Source organism: Centroberyx gerrardi, chromosome 2 (genome assembly GCF_048128805.1).
Source record: "Centroberyx gerrardi isolate f3 chromosome 2, fCenGer3.hap1.cur.20231027, whole genome shotgun sequence".
Taxonomy (NCBI): domain Eukaryota; kingdom Metazoa; phylum Chordata; class Actinopteri; order Beryciformes; family Berycidae; genus Centroberyx; species Centroberyx gerrardi.
The window spans coordinates 13,787,656-13,805,205 of record NC_135998.1 but is presented as its reverse complement, the minus strand read 5'-3'; the positions used below and the strand labels follow the sequence as shown (position 1 = coordinate 13,805,205).

The window sequence follows — 17,550 nt, the reverse complement described above, 5'->3', positions numbered from 1 at the left end:
ACATCATCTCAAGTAAGTAAGCTCGAAGCCAAGAGTTCAGGTGTATTGCTATAATAAGAAAGACCAAAGTTCAGCCCGGCCTCGCACAGATGCAGCTGAAAATTTCTCGTAAAATCCCGAGTATTGCTTTTTGTTAAGTTGCCCTCCTCTGCTGTGATATCTGGGCGAGGAGGAGAGAGAGAGAGAGCAGCTTTGAGCCTGTCGGTCAGCGAGTCAGACAGACAGTCTGTCTGCCGCGGCACTCGAGCAGAAAGTTCTGCCAGCAGACTGATCAAACCACAAGTGTTTTGAATCTGTGAGTCGGTCAGAGAGACAGACAGGCGGCCTGCTCGGATAGACGGAAAAAACAGGTGGGCGGGGAAGCTGTCCGTGCTGTAGTCAGGTAGACATGCAGGCAGGCGACCTGCTCAGAAAGACAGGTGAGTGTGAACAGCGTATCCAACAGCCTGCTGGCTCTAGAAGTCAGAGAAGAGATCCTGGGGACCCAGATGAATGATAAAAGGAGCGATGGTCCGCGGCTGGTAAAAGGGATTGTCAATGAAAAGACCACCTACAGCGAGAGGAAGAGCAGAGAGAGAGAAAGAGAGCGGAGGAGAAATTAATGTACGAACAGGTATAGAAGTGTATAAAGAGTTATGTGAGGCTGCTGCAGTCTTTAAAACACGCAAAAAGTTTCTAAAACTTTGACAGCATTCTAGGATTTACTAACTTTGAAAGTTAAAAGGTAAATTCTATAGGGACAAAATAATCCAATAACACTTTGTTTTAGGACAAGGTTACTTTAAGTCCACCTGCAGGATGCAGAAGTACTCTTGAGTGGTCCTTGGAAATATTCCAGTAGAAATCATATCTCCTTTGTGCCCTCAATGACACCTACATTAAATAAAGTGTTGTTGGATGGGGCCCATAGTTTAAATTAATAATTTCATCCACTGTTTTTCCTTTTCTCCTTGAATAGGTTTTTATAGAAAGCAAGCCGAGTTTAATTATATCTTTATAAACTGATTAATTCAAAAGGTTTTTTGTTCAAGTCATGAACATATAAAGTACAATCATCGATCATTAGATATTATTTTCCCCACTGGAAACAGCCTTCTTTGCGTTATGGTACGTGAACAAAATGAGTGATAACAGCAAATGTGTAAAGACTGAAAGTGAGATCAGACACTGGCCAATTCGTATTTGAAGTATCCATGTTTTAGGAATATTTACAGATCAGTAGACGGTATCCACTGACAGGTGAATTAATGCTTTTTCCAGTTAAGCTGTATCTGGGATTTTATCTGTGTGAACTAAAATTCAATCAATCATAAACAAAACTAGAACTAAACAAAATAGAAAAAAATATGAACAGCTGGAGCTCAGTTATTTAAGACTGAAGTAAAGATCTGGTGATGTAAGCAATATACCAATTTAAAGACCTCATAACAACTCAATGGAGCTCAACCAACCATTGGACAAGAAATTGGGTCCTCTCATCCAATGGCTGCGCCTCATAGCCGTAACCATGGAGACGTCGGCAGGAGTTATCTCTCGCTGGTTGATGATCATGTCGTGGTGATGGGCCAGCATAACTCTCTCTTGATTGGCTCAGCACTCACCTTTGACCTCTGACTGATATGTGACCATTGTTGTTTGCCATGTTGTGAAGCGACAGCTGGAGTATCTCCTGCTTACTTTTATTTCATTTTATTGCATCATATTTACCCAGGTTAAATTAGAAACCAACCCCAATCCCTTCTCTGTTGTCATTTTTGTATCTTGCCATATTAGCTCATTCATGGGTCCATTGGAAATGTGGTCAATCTTTATTGTGAAAATAGGGATAGAGACATGTAGGGAGTTCAGCTGCTGGTCATTGACTGAGCAATAAACATATGCAAAAACAACTTAACAAATAAACACAATGATATTGAAATAATGAAACAATAACAACATAAAACAACACATCCACAGTGAGGTAACAAATTAATTTGGGTCCCTTGTTGCTGCTTTTGATTCTCCGTTATGTGGCGATTTTGTGTGGGACGGTCATTGTTTGTGTTCAGTGTTTGTAAGAGTGGATGTGCAGTCCTATACACTAATACAGGCTCTACCTGAAGATTTGTGAGCAGTGATGTTGGGTAACAAACCCATTAAGAAATATGTGTGCATTTTAAATGGAGACATTGTACTAGTAGCAGTAGCAAGTTTCGTCTTCATAATGATGATTTTGAACAAGCAGTTGGTTTTCACCTGTGCCATTTTATTGTGCCAAATGAATTTAACTTAAACCTTACTAGCAGAGCTATAACATGGCTGGGAACTGTGACAACAAATGAAAGCAACCCATATGTAGGTTACAGCTCTGTTGGAAATGACACTGTGGAAAAATAGCCAAATATTCATCCATGTAAGGAAATGAGGCCATGTGAGTGAATGCAAAATGTGGAATCTGACAAGTGTTTTCTAAATTCCTCCTGCCTCTTCTTGCCTTGCACTCTGAACAGCTACAGGTTGAGGGTTATGAGAATAAGAGCCATTCAGGCATCAAGATTGAGATTCGATCTGTGTGTGTGAGTGAGTGAATGAGGGTTGAATATCAAAGCTCAAGGGTCCAGGACTAAGTTTAGGTGACAGCATCATAACCAGGTTGAAATACTGGGTAAATCTCTCTACAGGCTAGGTGATACAACCTGCTCTAACATTTAGATCACAGTTTTGACTAAAAGCCAAACAAAAAGGTGCTACTGCATCTACAGCCCTTCTAAGTCTAGACTAGCTGAAGGCCTTTGAATCAGATATACACCAGGCAGTGTTCAGCTTTTATAGGAGATGAACTTTATTATTTTTCCACATGGTGTAGTTATTCCTATACATCCTTCACACAGCTCACATTGATTTTTACAGAGAATGTGTGTGTGTCAAATTGCAAAGCCTAACCTCTTCCTATCGAAGAACAAACACAATAACAAAAGGCTGATATATATAATTTAGACTCAAAGAATGAGGTAACAATTCACAGTACAAATCCTTCAAGTTTTTTTTTTTATATCTTAAGAACTTAAACCTGCAGTATTTTTTTCATATTCATAAGAGTTTTTGGAAACAGTAAGAAAACAAAAAAGCAAAAAAGCGCTTTTACAAATCTTCAGCTCAAGTCCTTAATCCTCTCCCCATCATTGATATTGTAGGAAAAAAACAGACTGAGATTCCCTTCTAGAAAAAGGCTAGGTGCGTTTGGTATGTATGTCCCCTGTGCTAAAAGAAGTAGTGGGGGACGGGATAGGCGGGCACTTTCATGACAGGCAACAGAAGCATTCTCTTGGGCATACCTAGAGGGGAGACATGAGAAGAGCACAGCTCTGCATGAGTCCAGGGAAATACATGACCAAGCGCTTCTTTGCTTACTACACTACACACTATACTACAAATATGTCCAACAAACACCCCTTGCACTAGACAAACAAAACTCCCAAAAGGGTGAGTGTAAGTGTGTGAGAACAGGGAGGAATGTGTGTACATGGGGTGACAGCCTCATCAGTGGTTAGAGGAACGCAGAGAGAGAGAGAGGGGAGTGATTCAGGATGAAAGAGAGAGGGGGAAAAAATCGACTAAATTTGAGAGAAGAAATGTTTTTCTTTGTAATCTTCTGTAGGGTAAAACGGGGCATTCTGAGAAAGCTTCTGGAATGTTAGTCTGTGTTCTATGGCTGTGTAACGTTCTGCGTGTTCCATAGAATGTTGTGATGTTTGTTTCCTGGGTGTTGTGCACAGCAGCAGTGTTCTAGAATGCCTCCTCAGTGTTGTTTGTGCCATCTAGAAATCCCAAAGCAGCAACGGGAGCCAGAGCGAGGCGAAGCAGACGAGAAGCAGGAAGCAGGATGAAAGTGTTGTATGAAAATAACTAGAGGAGTAGTTCCCAACTGTTTTCAGGGACCCTTCTGCTCATCACTGATTAACTCTAAAGATTTATTTACAGTCAGTGTACAAAATATTAAGCCCTTCTTCCAGAATTTGCAATGATTCGCTTGTATCCTCTTCATCTACAACTCCTGACATCATAAGTCAAGAGGATGTAATAGGAGAAATCAGCAAGGGACTTCAAAAATGAACCTGGTCAGTCAATTCATAGAAAGAGCAGGTGTTGCTAATATTTTGTACACTCAAGATTGGACTATAAAAGGTTACTAACTTTGTCCCCAGTTCTTAATTTATCCTCTATATCATTCTTTTGTCTCCGATTTTCTGAGATTTGGGTCCACCAGGACGTCCCAAGTCACATATTGGGAACCACTGAACTAGAAGCCAGGGGTTAACAAGGACAAAAAACACCACAGCAAGGTCTCAAAATATATCAGTCCGACCCTGTGCTGATGTGAATTGAAAGGATGAAGCATTTCAATTCCGAATTGGACCATGGTTTCTGAGCATTATTCTAGTTTTCACTGTGATCTTGTGTGTGTGTGTGTTTTTTTTTTTGTAAAATGACATGAATTTAATTCGACATCCCACCAACTGTGGGAGAGGGTTAAAGCTGTCAGTTGAATTCAGAATGATCCCCCACCATGAGACGTGGCATGTGCTGATGCGTAACGGGGCATAGACGCACATTATAGTTTGCAAGGATTTCTGCTTCAACAGCCCCACAGACGGTACATTTCTTAGCCTGCTCATTGACCAGGCCAGGCATTTTTAGATCGTATTGTTTAGATTGTCTGTTTTGTGTTTTCACTGACCGGTCATGATGTAACCTATGCCCTTTCAAATGTTTTTGGATGTCACTGCCGTCAACATATTTTAACTTTCTAATTCTAACAGTCATTGACATAACCAGTAGCATTGTTTGCTAATTAGACATGTGCATTTGTAACCAGCAACTACCTGGATGTGTCACTTCTACAGTACTTCTGCACAAGAATGATCAGTCACAATAAACTGTGAAAAGCGGGGTGCACTGTGGAGGCCCAGTGACTGAAATTAAACACCCCGACTGAATGCAGAGTTCCTGCTCCACCATAAACAGAGAAACTAAGGAGTGCTTCATGTTCAGGATAGAGGGGTTCTCAGGGGGGCACTAAACTGTCTGTCTATGGCCCCGGCCCGGTCTCTCCCAGCACATAAGACCCATTCAAAACTCCGAGCTCTAGGCTGGACAGAGAGGCCTCCCAACGCCACGCACACACACACACACTACACAAGGCCAGGTCTGTTGAGGTGAATATGTGTGTGTGAGAGAGAGAGAGAGAGAGAGAGAGAGAGAGAGAGAGAGAGAGAGAGAGAGAGAGACAGGCAACGATGATTTCTCATGTAAGAGTGTATTTTGCACAGACACATGCTGTATGTTGCTAAAGGTCAAGGCGCTTGTACCGAATTTTGCAATAGATTAGCCCATCACTTACTCAGGGCTCGAATATGTGCTGCTCTCCCCTCAGTACTCTCTACAGCTCTTAATCTGTGTGTATGAGAGCCTTGTGATCGGTTCCAGCGGTCATGAAAGGGGCAACGGGGGACGTGTAAACTGCCCTCCCTGTCCTGCATAACAGTGGGTACAGTGAGGAACTCGCACTATGTGTTCTGCTAATCTAAACAGAAATGGCGATGACGACAGCAGAGGCAGCGTGTGTCTGAGTTAAGGCCAAAGAAAGCTGGTTTAGTTGGTTAGAGATGGCTATTCTGTCTGTCAGCTTTATTTTGTGGAGGGCTGGAAAAGTCCCGGTCCCAGTATGTGTTTATTCAGAGGTGTGACCAAGTCAACTTTGCTCGAGTCTCAAGTCTCAACTCTAAATGTAGAATACCAAGTCAAGTCATGACAAATCAGTATCAATCCAGTATCAATTTAATATCTTGAAGAAAACTAAATATCTTGGACTCTTCAATGCAATATGGTTTTAATAGAATAAAAACTTGGTAAGTTCATCATGAGTTTGATTTCTATAATCAGTTTCAACTTCAATAAATTAAATCATTCCATACAAATTCAGAAAACAATTTAAATTCAGTCGTCTGGTGGAACAAATCTCATCACTTTCAATCTAAGTCATTTACACAAACACAAGATCTTTTGTCAAGACTTTAGAAATCTTTTCAAAGTCATCCAAGTACAAGTCAGAGTCAAGCTCAAGTCACCAGAACCCAAGTCAAGTCGAGTCTCATGTATTCTCTAGATGCAGCAAGTCAAGTCTCAAGCAATTAAAATTGTGACTCGAGTCCAAGTCATGTGACTCCAGTCCCCACCTCTGGTTTATATGTGTGTATGTGTGTGTGTGTGTGTCAGTACTATTGGTCTCTGGGTTATTAGAGGCAGATATCAGAGCTTCAACCAGACAACAGAGCTTGACTGACAAAACAGTGGCGGGGGAGGGGACAAGCGGATTAAGACAAAATGAGCGGTGAGTGAACAGTTAGCCAAAGCACAGCAGGATTTGCTCCAACCACACAAGAAAGAGCCAAAAGTTTTAGCTGTGTTTAATTAAGACAGAAATCCAATGCCAAGCTCTAAAACTTGGACACAGAATGGAACCGAGTTTTGAGGAAAAGGGGAGAAATGAAAGCAAAAGGCGAGAGAGAGTAAGGGAGGAGGGAGGAAGGTATAAGGGAGGGATAGGAAGGAAAGGAGGCTAAATATTAGGGAACGTATTGAGGAAATTTGACCTGAAACACTGATTTGAGGTCAGTTTTTCAATTTCCCACTTATGGTAAACAGTTAGGAGAGGATGACAAATCTGATCTCTGACCGGGCTAAGAACTGTAAGGTTAGGAGAGGAGGGGAGTTGGAAGGAGGGAGGAAGGGATGGAATGATGGGAGAGGAGAGGGAGAACAAACAAGGGGCACATACCATAGGCAGGGGCAGCTGCTGCAGCGGGGCTATATCCATACGGTGTCCCGAAGCCTGTTGGGGAAGAGGTTACAGAGTAATTCAATTGTGCACTTGTCCTTGTCCAATTCAACAGTGCACTTTTCAACTTTCTCAATAAGTCCAGATGAGTGTGTGGCCATCTATCATCCCATCAGACAGTTGTGGGTTCAGGATGACAGACCGAACATGAGAGTAAGCTACACTCCTTTCTAACAAGAACAACATCAATCTCAACACTCAAATACTGTACATCCACACAAACATTGCATCGGTAGCTGAACAGCTTTGAATGCCGATGTTCACTTTGCTCCATCGCTTTTGTCCATTTTTTTGTATCGTTCATGGTTACATGGCAACTTTGTTAGATCGAGCAACACTCAATGTACTCATGCACATACACACGGGTCATAAATTAACAGGGCTCGGGGCAAAAATGTTTCCAGAAGTGGGCAAGAAGTGTGGGATGTGTGGTATATTATGATTTAAAATGATACAAATCTCAGCTGCACAAATTTAGTGTTGTCAGTTTGCATTGCAAACGTATTAGTTCATAGTTCAATAAAATTGTCCTCAAAAAGGACAAAAATGCCCCCTGAAAAAAAATAAAAACAAAAAAACCCCAGTATTTTTTACCCTGATAAACACATGCATGCACAGAGAAACACACGCACACACACAAATATCCACTAACTACCTGGTGTGACATATCCAGGTGCGGCTGCGCTGACGAAGGCTCCTCTGGCGAGAGCCGCTCTTCCTCTTCCTCTGGCCACCTGGGCTGCTACTGCTGAGGCTGCTGCCGCCGCCGCCAGGGCTCCTTTAGTCTGAACACACACAACAACACACGCACCACAACACAGACAGACGCAGACATACGGCACAAACACATACATACATGACACGCACACATATATGTGCACACATGGGCATACACATTATATGTAGGTGCATTGCACACATACATGAGGCGAAGATACATAGCGTGCAGGCACACGCACACACAACATGTACACGTACACATGGCACACACAAATATGACACAAAGCACACACACACACATACAGAGGAAGGTTTACACTTAGTCAAAACATAATGCTCTAATTTTAACACAGCCTACACTGATAATAAATCTGATACTCTGCTCTGGTACACCGCTTCATTGACAAAATAAAAAAGTAGGAGACTGGTGATCTGATTAACTGTTGAGTTAACAAGTATTGATCTGATTAGAGACTTGATAAACCCAGAGTGCCATTGATTACTGATTGGATACATGGTGAACAATGCTGACAAATTGTCCCACTCCTTTACAGAGGTGATACTGATTACAAAAGAGTTTAAGTGGAACATTTGAATTCAATCGCTTTTCTAAGATGGACTGACAATTTGGCACTCAAGGAAGACTAAAGCAAATGCTCAGTAACAGAGGGAACATTGACTCAGATCTCAGCATCAGGGCAGGTATACTTGTTTCCAAGTGAGTTACAATCTTCTTGGTGTGTGTGCATGCTTCCGTGCATCTGTGTTTGTTTCTGTCAATGTGTGTACATGCATGTGTCCCTATATGAGGTGGTGTCATCTGTGTGTGTGTCACCCTACCTGAGGCAGTATCTTCTTTTTCTTGTTTGCAGCTGCGTTGGGACCAGAGAAGAGTTTCTCCAGAGCTGCCAGGGCAGCGCTGGCCTTTGCTACCTTTTTATTGGGGCCTGCCCCACGGAACTTCTGCCCATCTACCTCCACCTGACACACACACACACAGAAAGTAAAATGTTAATCAGAGCATGTTTTAGTCTATAATTACAATTAGCCCCATCCGGATTGTGCACTAAAAGGAAGTTGTACATTCTGGATACCTAGTTTAAGTACTGCCACACACACACGCACACACGCACGCACACACGCACACAAATTACTGCACCTGCTGTTGAATTTGCTTCTTCTGGCCCTGCTACTTAACATTGATTTCTGTTGTTATATTGTGATGTTTTAAATTGACTCATGTGGTTTATTGTATTTATTATTTGTACAGACTTGCATAATGTTTTTGCCTCTTGTCCAGGTCGTCATTGTAAATGAGAATTGGTTCTAAGTTGACTAACCTGGTTAAATAAAGGTTTAATAAAATAAAAATTAAATTAAATGTGGAAGCCATACTATAATTTTCCCCAGTTTGTTTCTATATTCTGTTTATCGATCTACTCCTGTCTCTTAGTCCGTAGAGTATGTGGTTTATATGACAGCTCTGTTAAAACTGATTTTTCTCACACACACACACACAACCCCAAAAACCACGTGTTTATCAGTCAACAGTAAATCAGCCAGCCAGCCAGCGAGCCTGGGTGAACAGGACAGCTTGTTTAGCGATGCCCTGCTGTCAGGCAGGCCTGCTAATCAATCAGCGGAGCAATGGAGCGGCAAGGCATGACGGAAAACAACACACCCCATGGAGAACAGACCTGCTCAGGGAACCAAGTTGACTGATTCACTCTACCGCTGATCGGCTTGTTTATCAATGTGTGTGTGTGGCAATGTGTCTGAGTCTTAGCCTCTGTGAGCGTCTCCCCCTCTATGAATCAGTACAGTACAGTGCGAGTCCATGTCCTTGTGAAAGTTGTGCATGCATTTATATCTTTGTGATTGTATGCGAGCTTACTGAGTGTCTATGTGTCCTGTCATCTTCACTGCCATGATGAGGCATTTGTCACGGCTCCACACACTCCTGTACGTGTGTGTGTGTGTGTTAGAATCTGTTGACAGTGTTAATCTGTGTGTGTGTGTGTGTGTGAGGCTCTGACCTCCATAACGAAGCGTTTGTCGTGGCTGCCTCCGCTCTCAGAGATGAGCTCGTATTTGAGGCCTCGTCTCTTCTCGTTCAGCTCCATGACTGGGTTCTTCCCGCTCGCTGTCAGTATGGGACCCTGAGTTCGCACCTGGGGATTGAAGGAGGGAGTTTAAAATTATTTTATTTGAAGGTATTATTTTTCTTTTATGAGACGGCACACAATGGAGAGTGACTGATTGTGAAATATGGGCGAGAGAAAGGGCACAAAATGCAAAAAATGTCACAAGCCAGATGCAATTATCTGATGCCAGAAGGCAGGATGTGGCTATTCTGCTACGCTGTCTCTAGCCCACTGAGGTAAACAAGCCATGAGAGTAGAACGAAGATGAATGAAGCTTTCCAGGGTGTCAGTTTCTCAACAGTCACTGATCAGTAACCATTGCAAACTGAACCAAGATTAAGGTTTCTAAATGAGCCTCTACGATTTCTAATATCTTGCATTTTAGACATTTAGCTGACACAACACAAAAGGCCTACGCAACACCACAGTCTGACACAATACAACAGACCACCTTACAATAACTGGAAATATTAGAATGAGTCATAGATTAAATGAAAAAGGTGTGTGTGTGGTCTCATTCTGAATGTGGATTCGAGTATTAGACCTTGATTTAAGAGCTAGAGGGGGTTAGTGGAGCATGACAGACGGTAGGGGAAGATAGGGAGGTGATGTTAAGGCAATAGTTTTAACTGTGTTTTGGATCTTATGCACATGTCCCTGAACCATGTTATATTTAAATCTTTTACAATTCATGTAACCTATAATTTAATTTTCCTAGACTTTTAACAAGAATTTAAAGTGTGTGCGTGCATCTGTGTGCGTCTCTGTGTGTGTACATGTGTGCATGTGTTTCTCCATCCCCACCTCCAGTGTGTTGGAACTGTCCGAGGAGTGTGTTGGGTTATTGCTAGCGTGTGTGGACGTATCGCTCTTCCCCTCGCCGTCCGACTTCTCGTCTGAACTCATGGGGTCCAGGTCTGAGTCAAAACCTGTTGGGTAGCCCATCGCCTGGAGAACCTACAGGAGGAGGACGACGGCGATAAGCAATACAAACAAACAAACAAACAAAGGGTGGAAGGGGGGTGGAGGAAGGGATAGCAGGAAACAAGGAAAACAGAAATTAGGATTTGCATACACCATGATATTACTACAGCTGTTGATAGCAGTTAAGTCAGTTGTCCGAATTATGAAACCAACTAATTCATTTTACAATTTGTACAATGGGTGTCCCTCTTACTGAAATGAAAAGAACGATATAATTTTGTAACGCATTGTATTTTGCTGTGGTTATGTGGAATGTATACACTGGGTATTTTTATATTGGTATTTTATATTTTTTCTTTTCTTCATTGTTGATTTGAAAATTCACACGGTCTTTAATGCGCTGAGGGAATTTCATGACCCAGGAACCCATTGGATCATTTCAAAATAAGGATGATTTACTCAATCCTTGGAGAGTTAAGATACAGCAATCTCTTCTAAAAGCAGTGATATTGCATATGCAGCAAATTAGTTTTATCCAACTCACACAGTAGATGAGTATGCACACACCATTACAATACACTGGCTGTCCCACGGTCACATGTTTTTTATGTCTATAACCTCGACAGCACATAGAGCAGCGAAGCGACTCAGTACACTGTGCAGGCAGGAGAGAATGGAAGAAAGGCAAGTTTTCTGACCCAAATAGGTGATTGTGTTACAGCTGTTGAACCAGACACTACAGGGAGAGAGTGAGAGAAATCAAAAGGTGAGTGTGGGAGAGAGAGAGAGAGAGAGCGAGAGCGAGAGCGAGAGAGAGAGAGAGAGAGAGCGAGAGAGAGAGCGAGCCTTTTATGGGAATGGAGCGGATAGCGGATTATCCTAGCTCTGTGCTCTGGAGAGCCTCTTTGTTCACAACCACTTTGGGATTACAAGGATTTGCCCACCTCCATCCCTCCTCGCACACAAACACTGACAAACGTGTATGCACACACACACACACACACACACACACTAACATGCACTGACACGGACAGACAGCACAAACAGGTTTGGCCACAGCTGGAGCAGACAGAACTACAGGTAGCCACAAAAGCATCACCTCGCTTTCTTTTCCAGTATTTGTAGGTCTTTTTTCATATTTTTCTTATGTATATGTGCAAATAAACTAAACATAAATCAGACAGGATAAAATGCAAATGGATTGGTTACACATTCAGATAATGTCAGTTACACAGACATGTACTTGTATCTCACACACAGACAGACACAGACACAGACAGACACAGACACAGACAGACCGACAGTCACTTTCTTCCCTCCCTCTGTCCCTTTGCTCTCTTCCCAACGCTCTGCCCTCTTACCTTGACGGCCACATGGAGCTTGGCGGTCTTCTTGGAGGATCCAGACGCTTCGTAGATGGTTCCATCCAGGTCCACAGACATGGTGAAGACCGGAGCGTGAACCGGGCCCGACTGGGACAGCAGGCGATACTGCAGCCCCGGCCGGATCTGGTTCAACCGCATCAGGGCGTTCATCGGCTGGTTGGAGTCTATGGCTTTACTGTCCAGGACTGGTGCAAGAAGAAGGAAGGAGAGATGGTTAGAGTAAAAGGTGGAGCAGAGTGGAGTAGATAGAATAGAGGAGAGTATCCAATGGCTGTACTACAGTAATTCAAACATATGGGACCAGGTGAAATTCAGGGATGATGGTCTTTAACAAATCATATTGGCTTAAGCTATTCATTGCTTCGGCCTATTATTTATTTTATTTTTATTTTTTAAAGGTGCCTCTCTAGTTTCCATCTCTTTCAATGACTTTTCATCTGTTTGCCAACAGCTACACATGCCTCTGTGCCTCAGCTAGTCGTTGTGCTTCTTCTCCAAGTAGGGAGGAAGCCCTGGAGATGGTTGGATGGCTTACTAAAACATTAGCAATCAATACTATTGATCTGCCTCTGAGGGATATAAGGAAGGTGGAAGGGAGAGAAGCAGACGGGGAGAAAGAAAGAAACAAATAGAGACAGGCAAAAAAAAGGCTTGTCTGAAGATAACAGAATATGACTAACTCCTTCAGAGAGTATTGTATGGCTTTGTTTCAGCGGCTTGAATAAAGTGGGGAAAAAAAACATTAAAAATTTGTCTAAATCATTGAAAAATCCAACATCCTCCAACATTGACAGGAGCCTTCACAATAAACCCTTTATTCCTATCCCTACTCTCTTTAGTCCTTCATCTTTTACTTTCTTTCCTTTTTTCCAGTTTTCCCCCGATATTTCACCATCGTTCTCCTTCCTTCTCGCCTTCACCTACCTTTCCTCAGGTTCCTCTTCATCTTCTTAATGAGGTCTTTGTCGTCCATCGCTCCGTCCTCGTATGGCCTCTTCAGACCTGAGCCTGGAGAGACAGAGAGAGAGACAGAGAGTTAATAATCAATCAATAACTGTTGTAAACAGCTGTTTAAATGCACATATACAAAGGCAATGCACCTTCTCAAACCAAAATGCCAGAAAAACAGGGAGAAGGAAAGAGGCCAAGACAGTCAAACCAGGCACAAAGAGAAAGACTAAGCAGACAGACAGACAGACAAACAGAAAGACAAAACACACAGACAGAACCACAGACAGGCAGACCAACAAACAGTCAAACGACCAGGAAGACATATAGACAGGCAGATAGACCAACAGGTTAGCATTCAGACAGACAGGTAAACAGACAGAGAAAGCAGGAGACAGAGCGACAAAGAACAAGACAGATGGACATGAAGGTAGACAGTGAGACATGCATACATACATACACACTGAAAGCCTGAGCAGACAGACAGACAGACAGACAGACATGCAGACAGACGGGAAGACAGACATACATAGAGACAGATTGACAGACAGAGAGCAGAGAGAGAGAGACAAAGACCAAGGTATGTCGACAGAATGACAGGGAGACAGTTAGACGTGAAGAAAGCCGGAGCAGACAGGCAGGTAGACAGGTATACACCTTCTTTATCAGACCAAGGGTATTTCTGCGAGGGTTTATTTGAGGGAAGAGGCTCCATCTCCAACACCTTGTAGATCTGTCCAAATGCCATGAGTCTCAGAGCATGCTGTTGAACACACACACACACAGAAGCAGAGAGAAAAGTTGGACAGCTAAGTTCATACTGTATACACATAAACATAATTAAAAACATTTGTCATTCTTATACTTTTATATGTAAATATAAACAAACATTTTCCTCTCCAGTTGATCCAGAGTCACTTAAAAATGGCAGCCATAACACAAGCCAATACAAACACAAGCGGACCTTTGCATTCTGTCTCTGTACTGTGATTTTGCAGTTTGCTATACCTGTTAGTTATGCATGTTGAGATAGAAGATTAGTATAGATGTACAGTCATAGAGGCTGCGTTTTTACAGCAATCTTGCTGTACTGTATCTTCCTTCATGAGGAGAAAGTCTTCAAAAAATATCATTTTGTTCTCTGCTGTTTAAGAATTTGAAACAGAACAGGATGCAGTGACTGCTGCAGCACTGATGCAGGATAGCCAAAGCTGTCGCATGCACACTCTGGTTGAGAAACTGTGACAGAGACAGGAAGCTAAACCAGATTATTCAAGGTTGAGCACACAGGGTAAATAAGGAACTTCACAAAACTACAAGTGTCTGTGGCCTGATTTAGAGTCACAGCATTAATGGGAATGCCCAGACTATCTTCACAACTACTAAAATGTCTTCTCCTGACACAGATGCACACTTTCCTACTTGTCCTTAATAGCTCACTACAGTGCATCTGGGCCAGACCTGCGTAAATATACATTAATGAATGGTTTCAAATATTTGAACAACTTCTTATCTGGCAAGACATGGTGTCAAAACATTGTTGAAAGATAACCTGAGTGGTGCTGCTTTTGTTTGTTTTTTGCATTTGTTATCCATCTAAATATCAATAACATCAGCAGAAATACTGAACCAAATCAAATATATATATATATATATATATATATATATATATATATATATATATATATATATATATATATATTTACATATATATATATATATGTATATTTACCGGTATGTCAATTCATCATTCTAGATCTACACAAAGCAAACGCACAGAAAGATAACCAGTGTGTGTGACACAATCAGTGTGCTAATATAAATACATTAGGGAGGTAGAGTCTCTCAGATATTCATAAGGCTTGGTGTAGCTCATTGACAGAACTGCTCTCTCTCTCCTATCTGCTCTTGTATCTGCTCTAATACAATTATCCCCATTGACATTCCAGCCTCGTTCAGGCTGCCTTCAAAGGAAATGGACGGCAGGATTCACTAAGCCATGCGGCTCAGAGGCTGCCCTGCTCAGTCGAGTGTGTTTGCACGGAAGGACATGACAGCACACACACGCACGCACGCACACACACACAAACACACGCATACACACCCAAACACCATCTTCAGGGTATCAAAGATGGATTTATGGCTCGCAATGGCAATAGTTTCCCACACCAATCATTAAGATGCAGCACCATGCAGTTGTTTCTGGAGGTGTTTGCGTGTGTGTGTGTGTGTGTGTGTGTGTGTGTGTACGTGCGCACACAGACTGAGGGGTGGGGTGGTGATGGGGTCAATCTCTCTGGTAATGTGTTTGTTGCGAGCTGATTCTCACAAACAGACAGCCCAGGGCCTGTACAGCTGGGCGATAACAGCAGTGTCTTTAAGTTGACGTGTGTGTGTGTGTGTACCTGTGCACTGTAGGTAATGGCCTCAGCCTGCTGGTCGGTCATGTTGGATAGTGTGTTTGTTGGCTCCTTCTCACATGGGTCGTGTAAACCTGGACCACCTGGGTGGAGGACAGAAGACGACACTCACAGTCAGCTGTCACTTCACTTAGTGACACCGCTGCTGCAGCTCGACTCAGCTGGGCTTCACTGCTCATTGACAAATGAACGTCAACAGCACTGCTACACTGAGAACAATCCAACTGTTCAAATCAACTGTGTGCTGTTCAAATAAGGCAATTACTCAATTTATCTAATGGTATAAAATTCACAAGCTCAAATTAAATAGATCTTGCATCTTTTTACTGTCATTCTCTTTTGTCTTAAATTTAAAATCTTAATACTAGAGGTGAATATATATTCTCAGGTCAGTGTGGCACACATTTTTCTTCTAGATTAAACTGGAGTTTTTCATTTGAGGAAAAAAAATACCTCTGATACATTTTTGAATTTCATGTTGTAAAATATTCATGTAAATGGCTCTTCTTCCTTTTTACGTATTTCTAAACTAAGGGTGGGGACCCTAAATGGGTCACAGGACAGATTCTGGAAGGACTACACTTGCCTAATGTAGTAATGCTTCTGGATCTAAACTAAATGTTTAAAATATTATTATTAAAGAACCTCTGCTTCATTCAAACACACTGTTGAACAGTTTCATTCCAAAATTGTTTGGAATTACTATTATTTTAAGAAGTGACACTGTTTTTTTTACAAAATTATTGCTGGCATATACAGTAAGTACACAAGAACACATGATTTTCTGTGAAGTTATTAGCCAGATCAGTTCCTTTACCTACAAAAGGTAAGGATTTAGATGATTTGATCAGTTCTATTTTAGAAATATTAAGCAACAAATGCTTTTTATTTTTTTCCCACACAGACATGCTGCATTTTGGCAAGTAACCCTTCAGCTCCCACCATTTAAAATGCTCTGGTATAATAATGATAATGGAGCCACATTATACCTGTCCATCTACCCAATTTTGCACCCCCCAGCGCCTGAAGTAAAGCACACCAAGACGTGGAATGAAGCACACTTGTACTCCTCTCCTTATACTTCTAATGTTTCCAACTGTGCGTTCATGCATCCATCTGTCCCTCCTCACCTGGCAGCAGGATGCCTGATGCCAGACACTCCATGACTCGGCGCAGGGCCTCTCCTGCCCCAAGTGGTCTGTTGCAGGTGGCGATGGCCTTCTCACAGATTAGCTCTAAGGGCTGCACACACACACACACACACACACACACACACACACACACACACACACACACAGGTAATTTACAGCAGCTGATCATCTTTACTATTTACTATGTCCAAATGATACATTGCATGATATTGTGATATTATGTTATTCTCTTTTTATGCATTAATTCTTTATTTATTCTCTCTTCTTATACACTTTATGTCTTTTTTTTATTTTTTTTTTATTTATCTCATCCTGTATTTTTTATCTAATGCCTTATATACCTTGTGTAAAGCACAATTTAAATTGCCTTTGTGGGTGAAATGTTCTAAATAAACGTGCCTTGCCTACTGCATAATGGGAATGACATTCGAACATACAGGTGGACAAACAGACAGAAATTACAGAGAGAAAGACTCACCCATCCCTTGAGAGGTTCCCAGGCAGAGTGTCTATTGCACATGTCTCTAAGGATCCTGAGAACTATAACGCAGGACTTGAGCCCGTTCACTCGTGCCTGAGAGAGATGGAGAGATGGCGAGGGGGGGGGGGAAAGAGAGAGTGAGGCAAGAAAAGGGATCAAGACGGACAGAAAGAGGGAGGAAGGGAACAAGTGAGTGCAGCAGGAGTGGTATTTGTGCAAACACATATAGATTACAGCCTGCACCACAAAGCCACAGTCATAATTAAGTGATGGTCTGTATCCGTCTATAACTCTGCCCTAGCTCCTGAGACAGACTGAATATTCTGAGATATGGATGAGACTCTAAACTTCTCGAATAAAGTCAACCTAACAGCAAATGTTTTTCTAAATATATTCTTCTTACTTTCTGTTTGCCTTGTTCGTTTTGAGTCTCTCTCTGCTATCAAAAATAACTACATTCTGAACTTCAATCCAATGCTGAGCAATAAATTTTGTCAGTA

At 42.0% G+C, this 17,550-nt stretch overlaps 1 protein-coding gene across 2 annotated transcripts in view; it reads right to left on the bottom strand.

Annotated features, from left to right (window-relative positions):
- Positions 1 to 2,797: 2,797 nt before the first annotated feature.
- Positions 2,798 to 17,550, bottom strand: part of strbp (spermatid perinuclear RNA binding protein) — a 107,613-nt gene continuing 92,860 nt past the window's right edge. For both annotated transcript variants that reach the window (XM_078286928.1, XM_078286929.1), the window contains exons 8-19: positions 17,048 to 17,143; positions 16,549 to 16,660; positions 15,404 to 15,501; positions 13,656 to 13,761; positions 12,975 to 13,058; positions 12,027 to 12,235; positions 10,546 to 10,698; positions 9,634 to 9,768; positions 8,438 to 8,578; positions 7,533 to 7,662; positions 6,818 to 6,871; positions 2,798 to 3,314 (exon numbers count right to left, since the gene is read on the bottom strand). In XM_078286928.1, the coding sequence (XP_078143054.1) occupies positions 3,241 to 3,314; positions 6,818 to 6,871; positions 7,533 to 7,662; positions 8,438 to 8,578; positions 9,634 to 9,768; positions 10,546 to 10,698; positions 12,027 to 12,235; positions 12,975 to 13,058; positions 13,656 to 13,761; positions 15,404 to 15,501; positions 16,549 to 16,660; positions 17,048 to 17,143 (1,392 nt within the window). In that variant the 3' untranslated portion in view covers positions 2,798 to 3,240. The remainder of the gene's footprint in view (positions 3,315 to 6,817; positions 6,872 to 7,532; positions 7,663 to 8,437; positions 8,579 to 9,633; positions 9,769 to 10,545; positions 10,699 to 12,026; positions 12,236 to 12,974; positions 13,059 to 13,655; positions 13,762 to 15,403; positions 15,502 to 16,548; positions 16,661 to 17,047; positions 17,144 to 17,550) is intronic.